Here is a 27,245-nt window from a genome sequence, read left to right as displayed (position 1 = left end):
TGTATTAGACATTTTCATTTCATTTTCAAACTTATTCCACAATTTTTGGGAAGTGTCTTGAAGTTTAAAGACGATTCTCTCTCTTCTCCTATAGGACGAGGAGGAACAAGAGGAAGCAGCCAATCAGAAGACAGCAATGCAGAAGGCGAAGGAGGTGGCAGAGGTCAGCCCGCTGTCAGCAGCCAACCTGTCCATTGCTGCGTGAGTACACACACACACACACACACATACAATACAACACAATACGTAATGTACATGTACACAATATTAACTCAAAAGTACACATGCTCCTGCACACACACACATTGCTTCTCACACAAACACAAACTACTTCTTTTTCGTGAAAGCACTGTGTCTTTGCTAACATCCGTGATTGGCAGGCATTCATGTTCACACACAAACACCCACCATCACACTCTCTCCCCCCGCGTCCTCATCCTCCTAAAAAAAAAAAATGATTAAGCGATTGTTCTGCGAGTGAAAGGAACAGATTCGAAAGGCTTTGTGAAGAAGTGAAGAAGAGCGAGAGGCGGACAGTCTGTAGAAATCTGCTTCTGGCAGCAGAAATACGCTGACAATAGGACACATCAAAATGATGCTCGCTGATAAAAAAAAAAAAAAACCTGCTGCTCTTTTAGAAGTCACCGGACTCTTCAGTCGGTTTGATGGAGAGATTAGAGGCTGCTGGTTTTGTGCTATAAGCTTGGCTTTGCAAATACTTGTCAGTCATAACAGTGGCGTTGGTGATTTCTATAAGTTACAGAATCTAAATAGTGGGTTTTAAAGCCAATTAGCTTTGAACCAGTTGGTTGTGTAAAATCACTTTCTCTCTCTCACATTCTTATTCTGGACTCAGCATCTTCTAAAACATTTTGAGAGGATGAATGTCCTCCTAGCTTACGTGTTGACTCTGTCTCCAATCTTTGTTAAAAGGTCAAAAGACGTCCTCCACACGTTTTACTTCATGTCAGAATCTTTCTTCCTCAATGGCAGCGAAACACAAGCCAACAGAGAAGCTCCAGTGGTTAAACTGGATTTACTGGACACCCTTAAGGGGACAGACGTGCTCCAACATGGCCGCCGTTGGAGAATCCTGTAAACAGTATAACAGATGTCGCTCATATTATGGTGGTTTATAGAGAAAATATTTTTTTTCAGGATTTTTTGGGGATACAATACTGCTGTTGGCCAACCGTACAATTTGTCATAAGGGTTGAGTTCTCCTACATCCACTCTAGAAACTGGGTGTTATCAATGTCAAGGGTGTGTCCCTGGTATGAAGGGTCCTTCAGAGTTGGGTCCTACAGAGGATAGGCAAGACTCCTTCCTAGAATTTGGAAAACACTCATGGGACCTCTCTAAAGTTTGTGAAATGAAGGGGGTATTTTTTGAATTTCTTCTATTTTTGGAAGAATAATTAAGTAAATTACAGTTTCTAGTAGGAATATTGATATTGTATTTATCCAAACAATAGAAAGATATTCAAAACTTGTAGACCAAATAAAACGTTTTGATTTGGAAAACTTTTATAATTTATTAATGAACAAAACATACAATTAATATGCTCTCTTCAAAGCCACCAGACTCCATTGACAAAAGCAATAATTTTAACTCAGCTGATTGTAAAACGCACTTTATTAAAACTCATCATAAACACAACATAACATAAACTCTAAATTCAGTTAGATGTGAAAACATGCTCTCTCTCCGAGGTCTCGGTTGTTGAACGAGTCGCTGTGAGACAAAAGTCGAAACAAACTTTTAAATTTGGCTTTTATATCTTATATGAGTGAAGATTCAGCAAATGAAAGGAGATTTTCTTTGGCGGACTGCTGAGGTGAAATAACTCAAAGTTTAGTAGCTTATTCCCCCTGTTTCCAAATCATGGGACGGTAAATGCGTCGTTACACATAAGATTGTCCGTCTCTGTTTAAACTTCCTGTTTCCTTCACCAACAACCTCCCAACAGTAAGGAGCAGCAGAAGAACAACATCAAAGGGAACAACAAGTCGGTGTGGGAGCAGAGAACCAGCGAGATCCGCCGGCAGAACCTGATGACGAGTCGCGAGGCGCTCTACAACGAGTTGGAGCAGGAGGACTGGAAGGTGGGAGGGGAAGGGGAGGAGGTGAGGATTCCCGCCCCCCCGAAAGAGACACACATATACACATATATATATATATATATATGCAGTCTACTCCTGATGTATATGGGGGATATTTGTTGTAATGTGTGAGTGATATGATTGGCCATATAACCACTAAAGGGACATTATCATCCATATTCAATAGGAGCTCTGTTTTTATATTTTTTTATTAAATTTAAAAGGGAAGGCACATTTGATATTAGATATCAAAAGATAATCTGATTTATATACCAGCATTATATCACAACCAGGTTCCAACATTTTAGGAACAAGATGCACCTGAAAGTGTATGTCAATGGTTCATCAAGAGTTAGACTATTTGTGTGTCTTCCTAAAGTTGGTAAATTGATGGTTTACCAAAATCCTGAGATGAAGTCTGTAAATATATTAAGATGATCTTTGTCTGGGATCATTACAAAGTTTACATAAACATCCATTTAAGTAATTATTGCAGTTCATCCCCACTAATGGTGATTGATAATGACATTAGCCTTGTTTCCATTCACATATTTTTCAGTACATTTTGCAGTTTTGTATTAAGAAAGCTGTAAGGAAACTTTCTCAATTGCACAAAAGTTACTACAGACACTTGGGATGTTTTTTTTTTTTAATGGGATATAGAAACGCTTTTGCTGAATTAAATTTTGACGTAGCAAACATTTAACTCATATGACTTCCAGTGTCTAATTGAAAGAAATTGCTGAAGACCAGTAAACTTGTTTGGTTTCCGGTTCACGGCTTCTTCGTCTGCTCAGTTTTCTGGCGGATGTGTAAAAACGTAGCCTAAACCGCCAACTTCTCACAAAACTATGCATCTGAGTTTATTCCTTTCAAACCAGTTGATAGAGACGAGTCTAATTCGAATTTCTTTTTTGCGTCATTTCAGAAGTTTGCTTAAAATTTGACTAACAATTGAATGGAAGCACGGCTATGAAAGTGTTGTTGGAAAAGCTTGTTTTGGTGGACGTCCAACTTCTCACATTGCTGCAGTGATGTAAAAGTGGACTCCAGGGTGGGTCAGTACACTGTGACATCACCAATCACATCCATGAAGTTGTACACAGATGAAACAGACTTGAAAGTTAACACTAGTGAAAGCAGTTCAACACTGTTTTCTATCCTGGTGTAAAGTTGCTCTTTAATTACTTTACATTTCAGCACGTCTGTATGAAATGTGCACTTCACTAACACAAGAGCCTGACCTGCTTTTTAACCACTATGTATTCTGGGTCATGCTGCACTTCACAGAGGTTTTTCAATCCAGGGTGTAATGTCCCTTTAAGACTGCGATAGAATGTTGTTATTGCGCGAGCTGCTGCTATATGGGACGGCTTGAAGCTGCGTGCTTGGGAGCGATGCATTATTAAAGTGGGGCATGCAGAGAAATCCAGAGCTGTGCCCAAAGAAAGCAGCGGACTCAAAACTAGAGCGGGGCGAAGTGTGATGCACTTCACAAAAACAAAGATCAAAAAAAGGAACTTGATCAGGAGTCGACTGGAGGTGTTGAGCATTTAGTGGTTCCACAAAAGATTCATGACAATTTTGATTTCAAATTGTTCATGTGGAGCCAAAAAATATAGCTCGGATAGACCCGGTTTGCCGAACCGGGTCTATCTGTGCCTCAGGGGAGGGAACAGGGCGGGGGGGAGGAGGATTCTGGGTAAACTGCCTGAATGAAGGTCAACGTTGGTCCATACTGTTTCCTGTCTGCCAGCATTGAAGCAAACTGCTACTGCAACCCATGTTAATGCTATTGTGATGTATTTTGATGAGCAACTGCTCATTGAAAACTGTTACAACCCGACTTTACAGGGAAATAAATGCATGAAAGTCAATGAGGAAATGAAAATGACCTCCTTTTCAGTTGTAGGGGCCTTTTTTTGTCCAAAATGAGAAAAAATATTTGTTTTATTAGCCTTGTTTTTCATTTAATTACAGTAGTATAGACAAGTTTGAAATGTGCATCCAAGGTTAATATTGTACCTATTGACCTGCACATTGTAGACCGTTTTTGTATTTTGGCTTCTTTCAAATATTCCTGCCATCTAACGAACCGCCTTAACTTAAACCCAAACCCATCATCTTCTCAAGAATTAAAAAGCAAAAAGTCTTATCCCAAAAAGATGTAAATACATGTTACATTGAGTGAATGACTGGATCTCCTTGACAAGAGAAAGTGAATTATGGCAACAATTCAAAGCTATATCTGCTAATAGCAATGTATTTGGATGCAGAGATGGTGTTGTGTTTTTCATTGATCAAAACTCGCCGTAAAGGGTCATTTTCCTGTTCTCACAATGTAAGAATAGCCATCTCTGGGAATTCTGCTGTCATCCCAATGAAATGGAGGTCAGTGGAAAAAAATGTATGTTCTAAAAAAGTTGAACAGTTTCAGGACATATCTTTCCTGAAACAATGCCATGGTTTATGTGGATTATCCACAGAAGACATGTTAATGTGAAGCTATTACCCAAAGTAATAGCAACATTTTTTTGTATTGATTTATTCAAATGTCATCTTTAAACACTTAAAGCACCACAAATTTAGTTTTCCTTTAAAAACCTTTTTAAACAGAACTATCATGCATGGTGAGAAAACATTTGGGGTAAGTAGGAAAATATGTCTTTTTGTGGTTTTGGAAGAAACCCTTAAAGATGTATCTAAAGTTTAAACAGCATCCACTCATCCCATGTGCGACCCTGTTACCCAAACCCAGGTGTCCTACCCTCGGAAACCACGCGGCGATATGAAGACCCACCTGGACCGGCCTCTAGTGGTCAACCCGCAGGACAACCGCAACAACAACACCAACAAGACCCAACCTGGTGAGCTACCTCTGGACCAGGAGTACCGGCGCCAGGACATCGACCACCACTGCCGGGCCACCCACCACAACCACTACCACCACCACCATCGGAGAGTCAATGGGCCGGATGGCGGAGAGACGGGCCAGCCAGCGGAGACCCGCATGGAGCGGGGCTTCAGCTGCACGTCCTTGGGCAACGTTGGTGGCCAGCAGGGGGGGGAGGAGAGACACGGCCACAGGAGCCACCGGGGCCACCGGCACAGGAACCGGGAGGGAGGCAGGGAGGCTCGAAGCGTTTCCCCCCACCGAAGCGAGGGGGTGGAGGGGAACAACGAGCACCGGAGGTCACGGCAGCACCGCAGGGAGGGGGAGGAAGGCAGGAGGCACAGGTCCAGAGGGACGGAGGGGGAGGGGGAGAAAGGAGAGGATGGGGAGGGACGAAAGACCAGACGGCATCGCCACGGCAACCAGGACAGGAGCAGAGGGCATCGCACCAGAAGGTGAGTAAAGGAAGGATTTAGTTTCTCAACCTGACGAGCTTTAAAAGTTTGTCTTTGAGGATTTAGGAAGCGACCTGACAGAATGGCCAATAAACTTCCAGAATCTTAAGCAGCTTGCGAGATTTGCTGCCTGGTAGCTGGAGCCCACGATCATTTGACTTTCCCAGTTTCCAATAAATCCATTAAAAGTGATATTGCGTTCATATATCTGTGAAAAGCAGGTGCGCTTTGTGGCAGGTCATGTAAAATGGTAAAATCCTATTCCTCCATCTGTGCGCACTAAATTAACTTTTTGACGGTATGTTCTGGGTGCAACACATTCTTACACCAATAAGTCAATATCCAAAACTAGTCAGTGCTCTCTAAGCTTCAAACTATGACGCTCTACGAAACCTACTAGCATCATTTTTTCGTCGTTATCATTACAAGGGTAGTGTCTTTTTTTCAAAGTAAACTTCCATCTTTACAGGAAGTTAGGTTAAGGCAACAAAACCTCTTAGTTTGGTTACTAAAAGAGACGTTAAGTTGACTGACTAACGACTCACGTCACTACCGAGCGACTGTCAGATGCCAAAGACAACAGACCAAGCTGCTTTAATTGACACATTGGGTATCTGCTGTTTTTGACCACTTCATCCATAACCACTGATCTCCCTCCTTCCTCCCCATCCTTCGTCCCCTTCCTCCGTCAGGGAGCACCACAGCACCGGGCCCAGCCTCTCCACCACGCGACCCATACAGCAGTACAACGAGGACCTGGACAACTTCCGCAACAACAGCAAGTTGGCCGGTGCCCACGAGCATCCATACGACCTCCCGCCGGATCACCCCGACCACGTCAACAACCTGCTGAACTGCCGTGATGCCGACACCCACACCCTGCTCCACAGCATGGACAGCCTGATCCTGACCAGCATGGCCAAACCGGAGTACACAAAGATCGACATGCCACCCGTCTACCCCTACCCCTCCACCAACGCCATCCTGCAAGGTGAGCACCTGGGTGGGATCAGTCACAAGTAAATTAGGGTATAAGTAGGCATGTAGACTGTAACATTCTTTGACTCTATGAATTGGCTGTACACAAATATTGAATATTCCTACATTGTTTTAGTCAGAGGTAATGCAGGAGTTCCTTTCCCAACTACATGGACGCAGATGGGTGTAAAAAATTAAGAACTTTGAGGAGCTTCGAAAAGTTTGTAGTATAAAAGATCCAAACAATTCCTCTTCAAAATTCCACGTCAGCTAACACCCAAGCATCTGTCCTTGCGGAAAGTATAACCCATGCTTAATTCCCTGGCCCAATACCTTGGCCCTGCACAGGGGCCCTATGTTCAGTCCTATTCCAGCACTACATTTCCAGATGGATATAGAGTTCAGCCTAATTTACATTGAGGATTGAAGGGTGTGGGTCATGAACAACAAATGCCCTTCAAAAATAGAACGTTTCCTAATGTTAATTCAAAAAACGAGAGATTTCCTTAGGGTAAGTCAACAAATCCGTTGTGATGTGGCTTTTGAAGGTTGAAAATGGCTAGCATTGGTGTAGAAAGTTAGGGATTTCTTTGCAAATAATGATTGGACACTTGATAGGACCTTAAATGGTAACTTTGTTTTTTTTCAACCTGGACCCTACTGACCCCAAGTTTTTGAAAATTGGTCCAGTATTGGGGGAGAACCAGTCCGGCAGTGAAGCCAACGAGGCAGTGTCTTAAAACTTGCATTCTCTCTAATGTCCACCAGGGGGCGACTCCTCTGGTTGTATAGAAGTCTATGAGAAAATGACTCTACTTCTCTCTTGATTTATTCCCTCAGTAAACATTGTAAACATGAGTTTATGGTCTCAATCTCTAGTTTCAAGTCTTCTTCAATACAGCATGATGTTCATTTAGTAAATGATGCTCCATTTAGAGTCAAACAGACCATAAAGCAGGGGATGCTTTAGCGTCGGGCTACTGTGATTGACAGTTCGCTGCCGCTACCAGAGCTGTACTCGGTGACTTCCGGTCATTTGGTTGTATTTTTGGCTGTAATCCAAGATGGCGACGGCGAAATCGCTAAACTCAAGGCTTCGTAATGGCAGTCCACAAACCAATGGGTAAAAAGTGTTAAATGTAAAATCATCCATCTTTGCTGACTACATCTCGTCCTTTCTTACCCACTGGTAGTAAACTACAACTTCTTCTTAAAATACAAAATATTCTTCAAATCATATCTGTATCGGTTATAAGAAGCATGTAATCAATGGTTATAAGTAACGATCAGCTGAAAGAAATCCATATGTAAATCTGTATTTGAAATCATTGCATTACTGGCAAACACAAATCCAGTCTCCTTCAGTTCTTTCCTGGAAAACAACGCCGGCTGGATGTGTTTCATGTGTTTACTGTCTCACTCCGGTGAAGCTGACCTCTTTCTGTCTCTCCGTCCGTCCAACCCTCTTCCTCTCTTTTCTCACGTGGCTTCGCTCAGTGAACAAGAACGCCAACACGGACCAGAAGAAGAGCGAAGAGAAGAAGGAGGAGGAGGACGAGGGAGGCGACGAAGACGGCCCCAAACCCATGCCTCCCTTCAGCTCCTGCTTCATCATGTCCACCACCAACCCGTGAGTGTTGGTCAAACACCGTTGTCAAAACGCTGTCCCTGTGTCCTTATTGAGGACATAGAATAGCTATGGACTCTGTTTGAACAGTTTGTTCCGTGTGCTTGTCTGTGTGTTTGCACCAGGTTTCGGAAGTGCTGTCACTACATCCTGACTCTGAAGTATTTCGAGTTCAGCATCCTGTCCGTCATCGCTATGAGCAGCATCGCACTCGCAGCAGAAGACCCCGTCTCGCCTGAATCATCACAAAACAACGTGAGACATCGCTCTGCGTGTCCTTCTGTAGACCTGTGAACGTGTGTCCATCCTTTTAAAAAAATCAAATGTCTACCGAGGATACAAAGATGAGCAAAATTCTCACAGGGGTTAGTTTAGGATTATGTCTAGGTGTTAAAGTGAAAAAGGTTTAGATCGTGTTAGTGAAGGTGTTAATATGGTGATAATAATAATACAGATTTTTTTCATATTTAATTTCATTGGTGGTGTAGTTGAAGACAGGCTATGATTTTTACAAAAATAATAACTTACGTGTCGCAGCACCACTCATAGACAGTTTTTAACATATATTTTCAAAATAAAATGCTGGATTATATTTGAAAACCAGCTGCTTTGGGTGAAGCAAAAAAAAGTGTAAATATGTACCGTGTCGTGTGCTTTCTATTGATTAAGAGTCAGTCAAATATTGGTATATTGGTTGTCTGTGCGAATTTTATTCTCCAATCCAACTCCAATCAAAAAAAATGTAAGATTTAAGATGTAAAACGTAAATGGATTATTATTTAATATTAATCATAAACCGAGTAAAAAGGGAAACAGGATTCGACCAGTAGATTGTGATATTGGTTGTTTGAAAAAAGGAAAATGAAATCAGGATGAAGATTTGGATTATGCTCTGGTTGATGTTTGATTGTTTGTGTCTCTTTCTCTCTCTGTTAATCCCTCCTGCTGTGTTTGCTCTCTCATTCATTCATCTTTCTGCTCGTCTCTCTCCAGTATGATAATCATATCTCACGGTGTTGTGTTGCTCTGCAGGTGCTGCGTTATTTTGACTACGTTTTCACAGGCGTCTTCACGTTCGAAATGTTGATCAAGGTAACAAAGTATCACTGTGTGTGTGTGTGTGTGTGTGTTTAAGTGTTGACTTTGTTTATAACGACTTATCATTTTGTGATTGCCTTTTTTTCTGTGTATTTTATTATTGAAGTTTTTCGTGTCCGTGAGTGTGTTGTCATTTTATGTGCGTCTATGTATTAAGGGTGACCTCCAATAGTCGACTACTAATATTTGAATCAGCGCAGTGGCGGGTAAATGTGGTTATGAGATTTAAGATTATTCCATTCTGGCTGTAGAGGGTTGTTGAATTTCTGATTTTACTAAGAACTGCTTGGTTTGTCCCAATACATCATGATATCTTCCCTATTTTGGTATAAATATCAGCCTTTTAATAAAACTATTCATACCTAGGTTTTCCTTTTAACACTTGATGGGGTTTGGCACGGTTAACACCAGTTCAGGCTTTTCTTCTAACATGGAGGCCTCTCTCTTTGTTTCACCCACATTGTGAAGTCCCAACACCTTACCATTGCAAAACAATGGTTTTGCAGACAAAGCGCTTTTAAATACGCATCTCGTTTGGGGTGATTTGAGCCATACGCTGCTTTTTAAACGATGCTGCTGTTGTTTTACAGCTGAATTGAACGTTTTCTAGACGCTAGTACTCGTTTCGACCTCAGAAAGGTTCATTTCTACCTTGATAGTAACTCATTTAGGATCCCATGTTAGTTAGTAATTGAAAAGTAAAGTTTCTGTTCTCTGGACAGTGAAGCACCTTCACACATTGAACAACGCTGTCCCCTTGTGGCACTGGGCCATGTCACAGGTCCAAATATAAGTTAAAGTTTAATAATAATACCAATTTAAAAAGGTAAATTGTTCAATTGGATGTGTCAGTTATTTAGTTCGGTGGGGAACAATGGAAACTAATGTCGCAAATGAGATTATGGATCAACGAGAAAATAAATATGTAAGTCGACAATAAGCCACACTTAACCGCTACGACTCAACTGTATATATATTCTTGGTTGGGGACACCCTTATGTGTGTTTGTCTTTGTGTGTTGTACTGAATGTGCTCTTCTTCTTCCAGATGGTGGTTCTGGGCTTGTTCCTCCACCAGGGCTCCTACTTCCGCGACTTGTGGAACATTCTGGACTTTATAGTGGTTAGTGGTGCTCTGGTGGCCTTCGCCTTCACGTAAGTGTCCCCCACCCCCACCCACCCCTACCCTCCTCTTCATCATCTCCACCACCCACCCACCCACACACAAACACACACACACATTCCGCCATTCACAGAAAGACCCTTGTTGCCCAGCCTTTTGCGTCCGATTCACCAGGCAATGCTGATCTTCCTCTCTTATTTTCTCAGAAATCATCACCTCCTGTCTTTGTCTTTCTACTATCTACTCTTCTCACTCTGTCCTGTTTCTGCTTTCTGGAGTCTTGTCATTGTCTCTCTACGTCAGCCCTTTTCTCCATTTCCATATCTATCTCCTCATTGGTCATCAACACACATGGCATCGAATCAGCAGGTCTTTCTCTACGTTTCATTACCAACAGCCTGTAATCCTTAACTCCTTAAGTTATTTTCCTAATGTATTGGATGATCATCACCAACCTCCGACCTACACTCTAAAAAAGAAAAAAAGGGCTCCTCGTAACATTTAGCTTTTTCTTGATGCTGCAACGTTTGGGGAACCTCAGATTGTACCCTGAGGTACTCCTTTGAAATCATTATCACAGTATTTTCATAAACTTCTGAACTTTTTCTGAGTGGAACCCTAAAGTACTGAGAGTGAGATTAGTTTTTAAGAGTCTAGTTACACTATCTTCACCCACCCACAAACCGCACATGTGGCAATCGAATTTGCAGGTCTTTCTCTACGTTTCATCACCACCTTCATTTGGGCAACAGCCCATAAATTATGTTCCTGAAGTATTGGATGATCATCACCAACCTCTGACCTACACTTTAAAAAAGAAAAAAAAAGGGCTCCTCGTAACTTTTTCTTTATCCTGCAATGTTTTGGGAACCTAAGATTGTACCCTGAGGTACTCCTTTGAAACCATTATCCCAGTATTTTCATAAATGTCTTAACGAGTTTCATGTAGTTCCAAGTGAGGAACACCAAAGAACTGAGATTGAAATAACTTTTTAGAGTGTAGTTACTCTATCTTCAACCACCTTTCACCCCCACCCCACAAACCCCAAACCCCAAACCTTGCCTGAAACAATCACGTCACATCAACCTCATTCCCCTTCACTGTCTGACCTTATACAATGAAAAGCACCACCTACTCCTTCTCAACATTTTCTTTCTCCCCAATCTTCCTTGCTCCTGTTCCCTTGTGTGGCCTATTTGCCAACTCAGGCCGTGAGTCATCCCTTCCTCTTTTCTTGCATCTAAAGTCCTGACTTTGAGCTCCCCCCTCCAAACCTTTGCTTACCAAAGGCCCTTCGCAGCTTTGGTTCCTGCTGAAGCCTTCACCTCCTTCCAGATACCTTTCATAAAAGCATTTCCTCCGATTCCATCATTATATTTTGAGCGTCAACCAGATTTCCCAACCTCATCCAGCTTTCACCCCTCGTATTTCTAACATACAGCAAAGAGAGCGAGAGAACCAGGGGGAATTGTATTGCTTGCAGCACTCAAAACACTCTCCAAACCATCTCTTCTTGCTTCAGCAAACAGACAGGGGAGTTTTACTTGCAGAATCTGAACCTCAGGGTCAGTCGAAGTCCTCCATAAAAACACAGGACGAAAACAGCAGCCATGCTAAATGCTAAGTCTAACATGCTAACATAACGACAGGTACAATGGCCACGGTTTCACTTGTCTTTTCCTTAAATCCTTATGAATTTTCTTTCACATCTTTCCTTGAACTCATGACGTTTTCTATAAAGGTCAAGGAAAAGTGGTTCGGAAAAAGTCATCTTTTTTGACTATTTGACCGCAGGTCCACCAAATTAGCATGCTAACATTTGCTAATGAGCAGGCATTAACGTCAGTAAACAATAAAATTGCAAGAAGTCAGTTGACCCCATTTTATTTTTCCGTTTTTTAAAAAATAATTTTTGATTAGATTTAGTTGTATTTAGCGGATCTCAACATATTTATGACAGAACGAGTGACCAGTTGTTGCCCTTGCCTTGAATCACCGTGCTGTATGTTGGGAACAAGTGTCACCCATTGCTCCCTAGCTTGCCGTTATCCTCTGAATATAACCCCTATAGTCCCCAATTAACCCCTTCCAAACTCTGCCACACGCACACCTTTCAACCCCACCTCCCTGACACCCATTAAAGCCAACATCCTCTTCATCCCCCCGTCCTCCCCCGTCCCCCATCCTCCGGGCTGGAGCTCCCCGGCGGTCAGTCCGTGTAGGTGAGGGCGCCCCAGACACCTTTAACCCTTTAAGTGCCCAGGCTATCTGTTCGCCACGGGGAGAAGAACGCCGCCATGGCTCGTCGCCTCTGGTCACCTTTCCTCCCCCCAATCCTCTCCTCTCTCTTTCTCTTTTTACCCGCACACACTCAAACACAAACACACATACTCATCCGACCATGTTAACGTTCCCGGAGGCTCAGGTATTTAACTCTCCTTCCTCTGCACGACCCGGGGAAGTCAGACTGAACGTGGGAGGGAAGGAGGGAGGCATGCTGGGGCGGGGCGGTCGGTCGGTGGAATGATTTGTTCTTATGCTGAGGCGGTATATATATAAATAAATACATATGAATTAAATATGTATGATATATGCAACTGGAGGGGCTGAATGTGTTTGTCTTTGAGAAGAAAAAAAAAACTGAGTGAGAGAGAAAGCAGCTTGTGTGTGCATCCTCCTCAGCTCTGTGGATGTCCGGTTGCATGTCTGCCTCGGTGACTGCATGAACCTGAACACAACGTGTGATGCAGCAGACGGCATCAGTCAGAACGCTGTCGTTGATGTTCAGAGTCGGTCACAGGCGAAGATTTGTGCTTTAATATGTTCTGTGTACGGTAAAGGTAATGGTAAAGGTAATGGCTACTGTCAAAGTGTGTTCAGATTGAATGCCATTGATTTAAAAAGTCAATGGAAATACACAGGGGACACAAATAGATGCAGATTTACTTGGTGCTATGAAATTATGTTTTTGAATTGTTGTTATAATTTTTTTTCTTACTATCAAAACCTACATCTACTTTGTTTCTACCTAAATATTGATAAAGCCCCTTGAGGCAAATTTGTATTATTGGGCTGTGAAATTAAAATTGACTCGACACAAATTAAATTACAATGCGTCTGTTCATAGTAGTGAAGGGAAATGTTATCTAGTGCAACCGTAGGCTAGTGTAGGATCAATTCACAATTGGCTTTGGTCTTTTTCTGGGATTTCTTGTTTTTTTGATGGTGAGAAAAAATATAAATGCAAAAACTTGTCCTTATTTTGGGGGAAAAAAAGCCAAAAAATAGTTTGACTTTCCTGAAACGTACAGAGACAGGAGGAAAAAAAGTACATAACTGTTAATAATAACGGTACAATTGTTTTGATTAATTTCAGTCCAAGGTGAATAATCAGTGCATATGTTGCTTTAGTAAAAGCTAAAGTCTAATCCAGTAGTATATTGAAGACTTTTTGATGCAAAACCACCGCCAAGGCAACTCCTGGACTATTAGTGTATCAGTTGAAAGCTTTTTCTTCAGCCTCTTATCCCACAATGCCTCCAAATAAAATAAAATACTTGCATCTCCTTTAAAAAGATTAGAGGCATACGTCTCACACAGCACCACGAATCAGTGGTGTTAATGGCTTCACTTTGCACTCAGTCTGAAGAGCTGTTTTTAAGAGCAAATATAAGATATAGTCGTCTTCTGAATGTCATTGTTACGATGCGTTCACGCTGCCAGCGACTAGAAACCTAAGCCAAGGTTAACAACTTGTCAGCACCTTTAACTTGTACAGCGTTTACATTTCTCACATGAAGAGAATCAGACACGTATCAGCTTTATTGGACGGTGTTAAAAGAACGTGGTCGCCCGCAGTGTGAACGCAGAGTGAACAGTGTTTGGAGGAAAACCAACGGCAGTGAAAGTAAATCGAGCAGCGAGCGGGATGAGGAAGGTGCACACGCAAGTTTTTATAGGTGAAGCTCTCAGGAGACAGGTGGTATAGATTTAAAGTGATATTTTACACTTTGATTAACATTTCACAGCTGTGTTTGCAGTTCAAGACTTGTACTATCACTGTAAAAGTAATGTCATTATCATCTAAAAAAACATTCATTTAGTTTCTACCTGAATGTGATTGTTCACAAACTGTAAAATTACAAGTTAAGAGCTTTAAGGGGAGACACTTCTGGCCAAAACATTGTTATTCATGCACTCATCATTTTTGAGCTTTTTGGCTCTCATAACTTCAGACTAGTGAAAATAAAACGTCCAAAATACACATTAAGATGTTTTATTTTACCACTTTGTGACTGTAGATTTCTCCTAAATTCCCCAATAGTTACCATAAAATAATGACTAATTTGCATATTTAACAATAACATTTCAGAAAAATGATTGTCTTAATGTCAGTAGTAATGTCAGTAGTTTCATGGTGGTATCTATTAGTTAATTTGTTTTACCCTATTCAACTGTAGTGTCTTCAACATGTCTGTAATTTAACAAAACATATATTTAAAGGACATTTTCTCTAAATGAGCCCAAACTTTACAGTTTCATTTCTATCTATATTCTGAAGGTTTTTACAGAGGGGTTTGTTCATGTATCATTCATAGATTTAAACAACATTTTATTTATAAAAACATGGAATTTTAGTTTTTTTATGGCTGTTGACAGTATTTTATGACTTATGGAGTGATAGAAAGAGATAACAAAAAAATAAACTTTCACTCTAAAATGTTTACAAAATGAAAACATCATTTTGAACCTGGCTTTATCCAATGTTCAGATTTTTGTTCTGGAAATATATTTTAAAAAATAGCACATATTTGATACCAAAAGGCCTAACTTGCTTATTCAAATATAACATTTCAGAAAACTGTCAATACAATAAATACCTTAATGTAAGTAATCTACTGGGGAAGTTTCCTATTAGTTATTATTTTTTAAACCTTACTCACCTGTAGTGTCTCCTCTTACAGCAGAACCACAGACACATGATGACGGTGGATGGATCTTGAACTCCATAAATACTCAGCAAACAAGTGAAATTGCTCAATCAAACTTTAATATCACAACAACAACAACAAGTTTTTAAAAATCACTCCACGGCTGCACCCTCCACAGCATGACTGCCTGCCGAAACAAGGACACGTCCTCCCCTCCTTCACTCGTCTCCTATCTCCTCTTCTCCTTCTTCTAGGACGCTCCCCTATCATTGCCCTGATTCCTCTCCTCCATTCTTCCCTCTCCACCATCTCTCCCTCCTCACCCCCACCCATCTGCTGAGCTAACTTAGGGTTTTGCTTGAAGGGGTGAAGTCTTCACACACACACACACACACACACACACACCTTTGAAAATTCACTGTTTGACGCATGACATTGTTTCAAAGCAGGTACATCACAGAACCCATTGTACAGAGAGGACTGTCGTTAGCATGGTCAGAGTGCAATGGTTTCATATTTTTTAAGGGTTTTAAAGAACAACTATTTGCGCTTTCTGGCACCTTTCATCTCTCCAAAAGAATGAAACACCGACCGGGAGCTGCAAGCCTTTTTTTTTTCTTTTACTAATGACGGTGTGCGTGTATGGGACAAATACACACAAATCCTGGTTTCTTGAGTCCCTGCTCATGACGGCTGTCCTGAGTGTATGCCTGTGTTTTTATCTCGTGTCAAGAAAACCTGGAACCGACCACTTGTTAAGATTTAACACCCTTTTTTTACTCCCACCCTTTCCTGTGCAGATGTGCATGCAAAAAAAAGAGCTTTGATAAAATCCTACTAGATGATTGCAGATCTAATGAGGGCAATTTGTGCTGTAGGCCCGGTCTAATTGATCATTATGGTGCGATAAGATAAGAATCGGTGTAAATGGATGCAGCAATCGAGTTTCCTCCTCCGACCGTGAAGGTAATTCTTCATAGAGCTGGTAGCGCAGCAGAAGACGGCCAGGAGGGATGGAGGGCTTTGCACATCCAGAGTCTCCTCCGTCATTCACAGAAGAGCTCTTATTATAGATATCAAAAGGGTTACCAGAGAATGACATGTTTTTTTTTAAAAGATTATTGTTTGGTTCAGTTCTGATGGAATTAATGTGGCATTCTTAAATGTTGAAATGCAAAGGGGAGGAGTGAGATACGATGCTCAGTTTTGATTTAATCTTTACTTGGACCTGTCTGCTCTCATACCCGCAAAAAAGTAGTGCACTATAATTCGTATGTACCCCACGTAATTGCGAGATGTAGTATAAAGAGCGGGTCCAAAAACACCAGACTTTCACCCAGGAGACAGCTGTTCATGTTACGTGTGACATCAGAGGTCAACTTTATTATTTTAACCCAAACGTTGACTTATTTGTAACGTAAGTTAGGTACTTAAGTCGATATTTCCGTAATATTTTAACCCAAACAACGACTAATTTGTAAGGTAACTCCTTTGCCTAGGAAACGCTACATCTGTAGTTATTTTAAGCCAAACGTTGACTTATTTACTTACTTAACCTCTGTGCTTAAGTAACGTCACTTCGTAAAATTCATCACAAAACGTTGACTTATTTCTTTCTTAACTTCCGCACCTATGAAACACCACTTCTGTAGTTATTTTAATCCAAATGCTGATTTATTTGTTATGTAACTACCGGATTTAAGTAAGGAAACTACAGAGGTTTGCGGAAGGGCACTGATCGATTGTGTTGCTAAAAATTCACAGGAATACCCCACGAAAAATATCTAAATAACTTTTGGTAACAGTTCATAGGAACCGGCTGATTTTAGTTTTTTTAGATTATATAAATTATTATTTTAAGAGTTCTCTTGCTGTTGAAGAAAGCTGAGTTTTCAATTTAAATCAGATTAGCACATTGGAACAGATTAATCCAGTGTATGTGCTAGCTTTGGCAAACGCTTATGTTGACCTTTTTTGATAATGTCTGCCGTCTAAAAAGCTGTGAGCTAAATGAGAAATATAGCCATTTAACAATAGATTGATAACATTAAAATAAAATTAAAACAGTAATATAAAATATCAATACGTTTTCTTATCATACTTGAAGTCAGCCTTTTTTTGTAACCATGCTTTAACCAGGAGACAGGTGTGTAGACATCCCATCCAGTTGTAATGGAGACAAGATATTGGTGTGTGGGAGGGAGTGTGTCTACAGTATGGGGGGGGGTTAAGGCAGGTTTGTCCATCTTGCTGTCCTTCCTTCTTTGTCTGTCTCTCATATGGATGTATTTTTCCCTGTTTCTTCCAAACCCCTCTCTCTCTCTCTCTCTCTCTCTTGTCTTGTGTCTGTCTTTTGTCCACCCTTCTCTATCAATGTGTGTCTCTGTGTGTGTTTGTGTGTCTTTCTTTCTATGTGTTTTCCCTCCCTTCCTCCTCCTCCTCTTCTTCTGTCTCTGTCCCCGTCTTTCTTTTCTGTCGCTGTCACTGACTCTCGCTGTCTCCACCTTCGGTGAAACTCAACAGGACTAGCACCCGGTAAAGTTCTTCCTCTGTCCTCCTCCTCCTCCACCTCCACCTCCTCCTCCGCTCTGTCCCCAGCTCTCCACCAACCGGATCAAATTGGCTTCTCGCTCTTTCTTTCTTTTGTTCTTCTGTTCGTTCGTACTCATCCTCGCCGTATCGTAGCTTGTCTCACTCTTCACCACCTTAAGTCATCCCAAACAGAAAGTCATCGAAACAACACAACGGTTCTCGTTGATAGGTTTGATTTTAAAGGATTTTTGTTGCACGCAGGTTTTTTTAGAAGACACTTGATTCCACTTTTGCAAAAGATTAATGATACATACTTTATCAAAGTGATACTCCAGCAATAGTCTATCTTTTGGTTTGAGCCCTGAAGGCATAAAGGTGGCGGTAAAAACAGTTTGGTCCGTCCCAAAAGTAAGGAATCTGAGTTGGATCCATATGCTTCGAATTACTAAACCAAAAGACGAAAACTCTTAAGTCTCATTCTGAACCAAAAGTAGTGCTACTAAGAAAAAAAAAAGACATCAGTTGCATTAGAGTTTGAAGGCTTATCAGATGCCAAAAAGACTGTTTGTATTACTATTGCATAACAACGGGCTAATGTTACACCCACATTACTGCAGATGATGGCAAAATGAGCAATATCTGGCATGTTTACGTCACTAAATAAAGTATAAGATATATTAAATATATCCAGGAGGCTGGATTTTAAGAATTTGGAAAGTTACCACCAGCAAACACTTTTTCCTCTGTCTTGAGAATTTCTAGGTAAACACAAAAAAAGTGGCACCACTTATGAAAGTAATCTAGCAAAAAAAAATGTAATTGCTTTACCCTTTCTGAACTAAAGCAGTTATATCCATCTATGCTCTGTTCAAAGCCCGAAGACTCCGTTGACAAAAATAAAACATTTTAACTGCCTTTTACAGCCACCTTATAGTCCAACGGGGTCGAGTGTTTGATGCTCAAATCATAGATATTGTTTGTGTGGAGGATCACCGTTATTTGCCATTTAAGTAACACCCCATGTCAGGCAAACATCTGTTCATAAGAAGAACTAACAAAACTCATACATTTAGTCTTGAGACTCACAGAGCTGTTCCCCCGTATCGCTATCACCTTCTTGTGTGTGTGCAGGGATCGTATTTTTAATTCCTAACACCTATGGCCCTACTGGGCTTTACTCTTAATACTTCCGAGCCGCTCTGATAGAGAGACCTCAGTCCGGCTCAACTTCATTCAATGGAGGAAGGACTATTGATTATCAATCGGAGTCTCGCTCCCGCACACACATTGCATACGCGTGGAACTTCCCGAGGTCTCAGACTCAATCAATCAGCCTCCAATTGAATTGTCTTACTTTTTTTTTCTTTTTTTTGCTGCCGCGGGTACTGAGTTCATAGTTAAAGAGCAAGCCTTGATGGACGACCCTCTCTTCTGCTCCAGCTTGGCGGTCGTCCAGGCGCCTCATGCCTTTCTTTTTCTTTTTTTTTTTTTTTTTAAAATGGCCCATCCACTTACAGTAAAGATCAACTCGGCTATTTACTCCCTTGACACCACCATTTCATTCCCTAACGGATATTGGTTTACGGGCGTACAAATCATGAGCAGAGTGTTTTCCGCTATGGGGTTCGCAGGCGCATTAAAACACGCAACTTCCTCTGGTCGCTCGTTTGACGCCATTGGTGCAACGTGTTTTTTTTCTGTGTTGTGACATGTGATTTCGAGTTCTGCAAGCGACATCACAACGTCCAAAGAGTCTCACATAGCTTCGTGTCAGTTTGCAGTCCTGACCCGAAAGAAAATTAGAAAACGCCAATTTTCTGAAATTGAAAGGAAGCTATGTGAAACCAACCTAGTGTATCCGAATTTCAGGATTATACCAACATAATCCTGGCCATGTAGTACTTAAAAGTCCACGCTTCATGTTTCCACATCTAAAAAAAACTCCCCATTTTCCCCTTACGAAGAACCCGAACAGCGTGTTCCACTGAAAAAGAAAGAAAGAGGTTTGGCCGGGCACTCTGCCGGGAGATGCCTGTTCGATATGGAATGTTTATTGAATGATGGTGAAGATAATAGCTAAATAAATGATGATGATGATGATGCTTCTTGATGTCCATGAAACCGAACGGTCAGGAAACTGATCGCTTTCCCCTCCCACGGGTTTCATGTTTGACGTGCACTCCAAAGTTTCTTTTTTCCTGCAGAAGAAGAGACTGTAAGAGCTTTGATTGTCAACACTAACGCAGTGTACGAAAGTGTCACGTCATGTGTTGCTTTTCTCTAAAGATTGTCACTAAAGAAGTTATGTTTGAGTTAAGATCAACTTTGTAATATTAGAGGGTGCAGTAAGAGCCCTTTATGATTGTTCCATCTCTTCACTACTCTCTAAATCTCCTCTGACATTTGCTGTTGTTCCTTTGATGAACTGTAGGGGGAGCAGCAAGGGCAAAGACATCAGTACGATCAAGTCCCTCCGTGTGTTGAGGGTGCTGCGTCCTCTTAAGACCATCAAACGACTCCCAAAGTTAAAGGTAAGACGGCCCGGCAAGTCCACCGGTGCATCTGACTTCAGAGGCCGCGTACGTGATGTTAAGTTTTCTAGAATATGTTATGTCAGGTAGGATATAAATAAAGACCTCTCTATAAGGACACAACAGGACACAGCTTACAGATGTATCTCTTTGGAAAAAATGTGTGTGCAACCGTTTTTAGAGTTATTAGAGCATTGGCATTGGAGCATTCTCGCCTTTTATTCTCAACACTTCTTAGCACAATATTGCAGTCAACTAAGTTTTTGCCGAGATCCCATTTTGTGGCAAAATTGCAAAAAACGAAGTCCCTTCGAGTTCACAAACCAACTTCCTTCCAAAAACTTCCAAATATCACCGTCGCCATTTTGGATCACGGCCGTTGGCATGTTGTTTTTTCACGACCAATGAACAAGGTTACCATATTTGGAATGCTAAGGAGTGACGTAGAAATCCTGTATACGGCCCTGGTAGCAACCTGTCAATCACAGTAAGCCCCGCCCTAAAGCATCCCCTGCTTTATGGTCTGTTTGACTCTAAATGGAGCATCATTTACTAAATGAACATCATGCTGTATTGAAGAAGACTTGAAACTAGAGATTGAGACCATAAACTCATGTTTACAATGTTTACTGAGGGAATAAATCAAGAGAGAAGTAGAGTCATTTTCTCATAGACTTCTATACAACCAGAGGAGTCGCCCCCTGGTGGACAGTAGAGAGATTTAGAGTCAAATACTAGACCATAGAGCAGGGTATGCTTTAGGAGGGGGCTACCTCGTGATCGACAAGTGTCATCCAGTCTGGGAGTTGTCTGTGTTTTTACAACTTCAACCCTTTCACATTGTGTTTTCACTTCATGAAAGTAAATTGTAACATTTTGGTTGCCTAAAACAATACAAAAAAATACAAAAAGCCACGCCTTAAATCCAAGATGGCGCCATCCAAAATGCCAAACTCTAGACTTTGATTAGAGAGTTGTGAGTGTGGATTTGATCTTAAAAGGTTTAACAATAGGCTGAAAGTTTATCACCACCACGATCAGTTCTGTACTTTTTAAGTATCATTTTAAATATCATTTAGACAGCTTGTGTGTGTTTGCTAATGTCTCGTTCTCTGCCCTGCAGGCGGTGTTTGACTGCGTGGTCAACTCTCTGAAGAACGTGCTGAACATCTTGATCGTCTACATGCTCTTCATGTTCATCTTCGCCGTGGTGGCCGTGCAGCTCTTCAAAGGCCGATTCTTCTACTGCACGGACGAATCCAAAGAGTTTGAGCGGGACTGCAGGTGCGTGCCACAAACACCAAACTCAAACTCCTTTCAGTTAAAAATAATAATAACAACACGTTACTTTCAGCCTGTACTACAAGTACTTTTTCACACAGTGTTGGGTCACAAGAATGCATTATTTTATATTGGAATGTTTCACACAGTAACAAAAGCCTTTTCTGGTTTGTTCCATCTCAGTTCCATAACGTGTATTATTAATGATGTACTGCTAGTGCTTGCGGTACATGCAGTGCTGTCTTTAGGTACAGTGTGGTACTCTCACAGTACATTAACTACCAAAGCTTGTGATCATGTAGCGCCAAAGATACTTTGCAGTTCTTTTAGAAAACAGGGTGATGCGCTTAATGGAAAATGTTGAACTTCTTTCTTTCTATCAATCATTTTCAGGTTATACAGGTAACACTAAAAATGTTACCCTCAAACGGAATAGAACAAAACATGACATAACAGCTAACTATACAAACAATCAGGCTCACAGGAAACAACACAAACATAGATCATCATCCTCCATATTATATTATACCTGCCATAACAATTAAATATAAATTAATATTGTGAATTTAACCCTTCGGGGGTCACAAGTTGCAAAACCTCTTAATATGATTTCAGCATAATCCTCTCCAATAAAATCCATAACAGGGTTCCAGACGGAGAAAAAACCATTCATGTCTCCATGGAGAACATCCATGAGCTTCTCCAGTGGCAATAGTTCACATTTCTGAACTTCTGTCAGTGACAAAAACATAAATCACTTGCCTTTGGTCAGTTGTATCATTTGAGCAGAGGCTGCCATCTAGAGGAGTTTGCTGGTAATTTAAATAAATGTTATTATTCAATGCGAAACAGTCACTTTAATAGACTGGACATAACAGAAACAGAGATAGAGATGTAGGGTGAATTGAAGTCTTGATGTTTTCCATTTCTGTCTGTTTTAACTGGTTGATACCTACGTTGTGTGTTTCATTATTAACCCTGTGTGTGTGTGTGTGTGTGTGTGTGTGTGTGTGTGTGTGTGTGTGTGTGTGTGTGTGTGTGTGTGTGTGTGTGTGTGTGTGTGTGTGTGTTTGTGTTCCTTTAGGGGCGAGTACTTGGTGTATGATAGAGATGAGGTTAAAGCTCAGAAGCGGGAGTGGAAGAAGTACGATTTCCACTACGACAACGTGGCTTGGGCCCTGCTCACCCTCTTCACTGTCTCCACTGGAGAGGGGTGGCCGCAGTGAGTGGGACTCTCTCAGAGACACACACACACACACACACACACACACACACACACACACACACACACACACACACACACACACACACACACACACACACACACACGCGCTTCATAACTATGTGTTGTAATTGTATGGGATTCGGCTTCTACGTTTATTAGTCATGTGGTAAAAGCACAGCAGTCATCTTAAAAAATCCGTCATTTTCAACTCTAGATGTTTATACAACATATTAAATATTATAATGCAGTCTTAGTAAATAAAGATGAATAAATAAAGATATTACCAGTTGTGATTATGGTTGCAATATCTTGAAATATCTAATAAAATAGATTAATTTAAACCATAAATGTGAAGCTGAAACAAACTATTGGGGCTGCTAAATAGATATTTACTGTAACTAATTAACACTTATTGGGGAGTATGTATACATTAAGTGGTAAAAAAAAGATTTAAATTCAAACATATATGTTACTATGTTATTTTGAAGAGGGGTTGTATGAGGTACATCTCCATAGTCAGTGTATTAATACAGTAGATGGAGTTTGTAGAAACAGACAGGAGAACCTCACATAACCAAACTAAATATTCAAACTATCCCTTTAATATTGGTGAAAACATCACTTTTACGTAGATTTGTTTGGAATGTCATGTTGTTTATCTGAAAAAACACACAAATACTAATGCATATATTTCTTTTTTTTATTCTCTCCTCCTCTCTCAGGGTGTTAAAGCACTCAGTGGACTCCACCTATGAGAATCAGGGCCCTAGCCCGGGTTATAGGATGGAAATGTCCATCTTTTACGTGGTGTACTTCGTTGTCTTCCCCTTCTTCTTCGTAAACATCTTTGTGGCTCTCATCATCATCACCTTCCAGGAACAGGGGGATAAGATGATGGAGGACTACAGTTTAGAAAAGAATGAGGTGAGGAGAGACGCAGAGTGTTTCGTCTTCATTTGTAAAGCTTCTTAAAGAAGTAAAAAGTAACGTGGCATAACTCTTTTTTCCTCCCACAGAGAGCCTGTATAGATTTCGCCATCAACGCCAGACCTCTGACTCGCCACATGCCGAAGAATAAACTGAGCTTCCAGTATCGCATGTGGCAGTTCGTGGTGTCTCCGCCCTTTGAGTACAGCATCATGGCTCTGATTGCCCTCAACACCATCGTCCTCATGATGAAGGTACGAGTCCCTGCTGTAGTAGAAATGAGAGGTTTTCCAAAGGGACTCTTGTGCGGGGAGACAATACCGCTCTTGTGAATAGAGACCGCGAAAATCAACGCAAAATTTCGGCGTCGTAGCTTTAATGACAAAGATTTTCACAAATCATTCTGCGGAACAAAACTGTTCAGCTTTAAACACTGCCGTCTCAATTTGGTCTCTAAGATCTGAAAGCTGCATTACTTTACTTATTTAAAAGTACAAATCCCACACTGTGAAAATAATCCCCTACAATTAAAAAAAACTGTCTGCTGAGAAGAAACTAAAGCTGTCACACAAATGTAGTTTTACCTCTGAGATGTAGTGGAGTACAAGTTTAGGGTTACATAAAATGGAAATACTCAAGTATATTACAAGTACCTCAAATTTGTTCTTAAGTACAGTACTGGAGTAAATGGAATTTGTTATATTCCACCATTTCTGTACACTAACTGCCGAGTTGGTGGAGACCAAAAACAGAGCTGAAAGAGAGTTAGTATCAAGCTTACACTAGCTGTGTTTCCAGTCCCGACGGCAGATTGTTTTTACATTTGTCGGAAAAAAAAAAATGAATCTGCTAAATGTATAATAGGAGTGGCTTTGATCAATACATTTTTACATGGCGAACATTTAACTAAAACTTTGTCAATTGAAACTGAGGACTCCATTTCTTTCTCTCGTAGATGTTTCGATTGCCAAGCCCAATTGTTTTGTTTCCTTTTTTACAACTTCTTCTTCTTCTTCTTCTTCTTCTTCTTCTTCTTCTTCTTCTTCTTCTTCTTCTTCTTCTTCTTCTACTCTGTTTACTGGCACATTACAGCACCACCTTCTGACCAAACTACACTGTGGCACGAGTTTTTTGCCTCAGTGTAGTTTAAACGTCCATTTCAAAATTTGCTTCAAAATTTGCCGGACAATTGAATGGACACTGGTGATGCCTGGGTATACAAATAGATCAACATGTATCCACTTTAGAAGACCATAATAAGTCAAATATCTGTGATTTTTAGCCTAGATCGTGGAATTTAACAGAAATCATTAATGCGGCTTTAATTTCCTACTTTTGCGTTTATCTTTTACTGTTCTCATTCTTGTTTTTTCTTTCTTCTGTGTCTCTAGTTTGACGGTGCATCGGAAGCGTATGACGAGGTCCTGAAGAACCTCAACATCGTGTTTACCACCTTCTTCTTCATGGAATCTGTCCTCAAGGTCATCGCTTTTGGCCCTCTGGTAAGACCCACCTATTCCTTATCTACGTTGACCCAGTCTATATGCTTCAGCCTCTCATCCTATTATTCATTTATGAAGCAGGTTGTTTTTGGTAGAGAGATCAAGAGCATGTTCTTCCTGTCCCTGAAAAACACCAGAGCAAACCGTTGTCGCACCGCAACCACGCTATCAGCCTCCTTCCATTCTGTCTCCACGGTAACAAGACCACCATCATCTCCGGTCCGTCTCAACGTCTCTCACGTCTCTCTCTTTCTCTTTTCCCACACAGAATTTCTTCAGAGATGCCTGGAACATTTTTGATTTTGTCTCCGTCCTTGGAAGCATCACTGACATTTTAGTGACAGAACTAGGGGTAAGTGCTGTGGAGTGTTCGGATGACACCGAACACTAGTCGATGATTTGTTACAGGAAACGGGTTCGTCGGACCCGTTGTCAATGTCTAAACCAAACCTTTCTATAGATCTTGGTTTTATTTAAGAGTCCTTTGTCTGTTCACCTGATGTTGTCGTTATCATGACAATCCATCTACTGGAGCCATGAAGTGACCCGCTGTGTATTTCTTTTTGGCTCGCAACACTTAAAAAGTGCTGCAATACCTACTATCTATTTATTTGCAGGAGTTTCGAGACAGCCATTAACATTAAGTCACAAGAAAAAGATGTGCAATGCTAATGAAGATCATAAAATTGCACATCAAGACGATACAAATTAAAAATTTGATAAATCTAAGATGCTGAATCTGACCCCTTGGTTTCAAGTACTAATGCTAAGTTACCGTGATGGAGGGATATTTATTGTAGAGATATAAAAAGTGGTATTGATCTTCTAATCTAACTCTTGTCAAAGCAAATAAGCATATTTCCGAACAATGTTAACAATTCAACTAACGTTTGTTGTACATTTCTGATTCCAAGGAGATTAGCAGAGACACCAACAATAGTTTATTGTACATTGCGTGCACCAATGGTCTGTGTGTGTCTATATGATGTTTGTGCATAAGTCTATGTCAGGTTAACTCCAATATATTCAATATTATTCATCAGTTACTGTCTTTCTTATTGGAGCCAAACCTGTTTCATGACTTAATTGCCCAGTTCCGTATCGGTGTGCAGCATTCCTTCAAACCCTAAACATCAAATGATTATAAAGTCCACATTGTCCGCATTTAAAATCACAGCCGCTCTTTTCAGGTCGTGTAAGTGCAACTGGAGAACAGAATTTGTACCAGATTTGTCACAGATATCTCACTGTTAACCCTGATTTGCCTTTTGTGTGTCTGTTTTATTATGACCCTAATATGATTGTGGAAGTTCAGCCCCTCTCTGTCGTCCAGTTACTGGGTATTTTTTTACCTTTACGCCAAACTGTCTATTGGATTCCGTGTCCGGCTTTCAGTTCTGAACCTATAAAACCTTTCTGAAGTTCACCTCTCAAATCAAACTGACTTGATTCAGAATAAGTGTGCTAATTACTGCAAAACAACTGTGATTTTCAGTCGATTAAAGACGCCTGTCGGCCACGTTGGACGTTCTTTATTAACATCCTAGCTGTCTGAAAGGAGACATTAATTGACATCAGTGGTCGTATTCGACAGTGAACTGATCGTTTCAGACAGCCGATTGATTCTCTGTCAGCTCGTAGCAGCAAACCTGCTGGTGTAGCACATCAAGTAAAATATATTGTTAGTATTGGCTAAACTCTACCTAACAAGACCAGTCCCTTTGAGTTTTGCTCCATTGACAAACAACTAATCAAATAATGAGTAAAGAAGGCTCTGCAAACTTTCAGTGCCAGCTTTTAACAATAAAGCCAAACTTTTGGTTTCTGGAGACTTGTTTTCCAAAGCTAAAAGTGTAAGAAAATAACGATACACATGAGCATCCCAATATTATGTTTTGTCATACTCTTAATAACACTGTATCGAGTTTTAACCCCAAAACAACAGCTCAACACTCCTGTAGGATGTTTGCTTGGCATCTGGGCCCAAAGAGAACGTACACAACATCGCCAAAATCGTTCATAGAAATGGTGACGTTTCTG

At 40.8% G+C, this 27,245-nt stretch overlaps 1 protein-coding gene across 1 annotated transcript in view; it reads left to right on the top strand.

The window, feature by feature from the left end:
- cacna1ab (calcium channel, voltage-dependent, P/Q type, alpha 1A subunit, b) overlaps positions 1-27,245 on the top strand; it is a 163,189-nt gene that overhangs the window by 98,244 nt on the left and 37,700 nt on the right. The window contains 18 exon segments of the mRNA XM_054605334.1: positions 95-201; positions 485-512; positions 1,977-2,126; positions 4,861-5,450; positions 6,143-6,441; positions 7,926-8,058; positions 8,181-8,310; positions 9,088-9,147; positions 10,201-10,307; positions 11,485-11,487; positions 17,731-17,742; positions 20,171-20,270; positions 21,394-21,554; positions 22,636-22,773; positions 23,499-23,700; positions 23,793-23,957; positions 25,095-25,205; positions 25,474-25,557. Of these exon segments, the coding sequence (XP_054461309.1) occupies positions 95-201; positions 485-512; positions 1,977-2,126; positions 4,861-5,450; positions 6,143-6,441; positions 7,926-8,058; positions 8,181-8,310; positions 9,088-9,147; positions 10,201-10,307; positions 11,485-11,487; positions 17,731-17,742; positions 20,171-20,270; positions 21,394-21,554; positions 22,636-22,773; positions 23,499-23,700; positions 23,793-23,957; positions 25,095-25,205; positions 25,474-25,557 (2,580 nt within the window).

Source organism: Anoplopoma fimbria, chromosome 9 (assembly GCF_027596085.1).
Source record: "Anoplopoma fimbria isolate UVic2021 breed Golden Eagle Sablefish chromosome 9, Afim_UVic_2022, whole genome shotgun sequence".
Classification (NCBI taxonomy): Eukaryota; Metazoa; Chordata; class Actinopteri; order Perciformes; family Anoplopomatidae; genus Anoplopoma; species Anoplopoma fimbria.
Note: the sequence above shows the minus strand (reverse complement) of the source record. Positions and strands in the feature narration are given on the sequence as shown.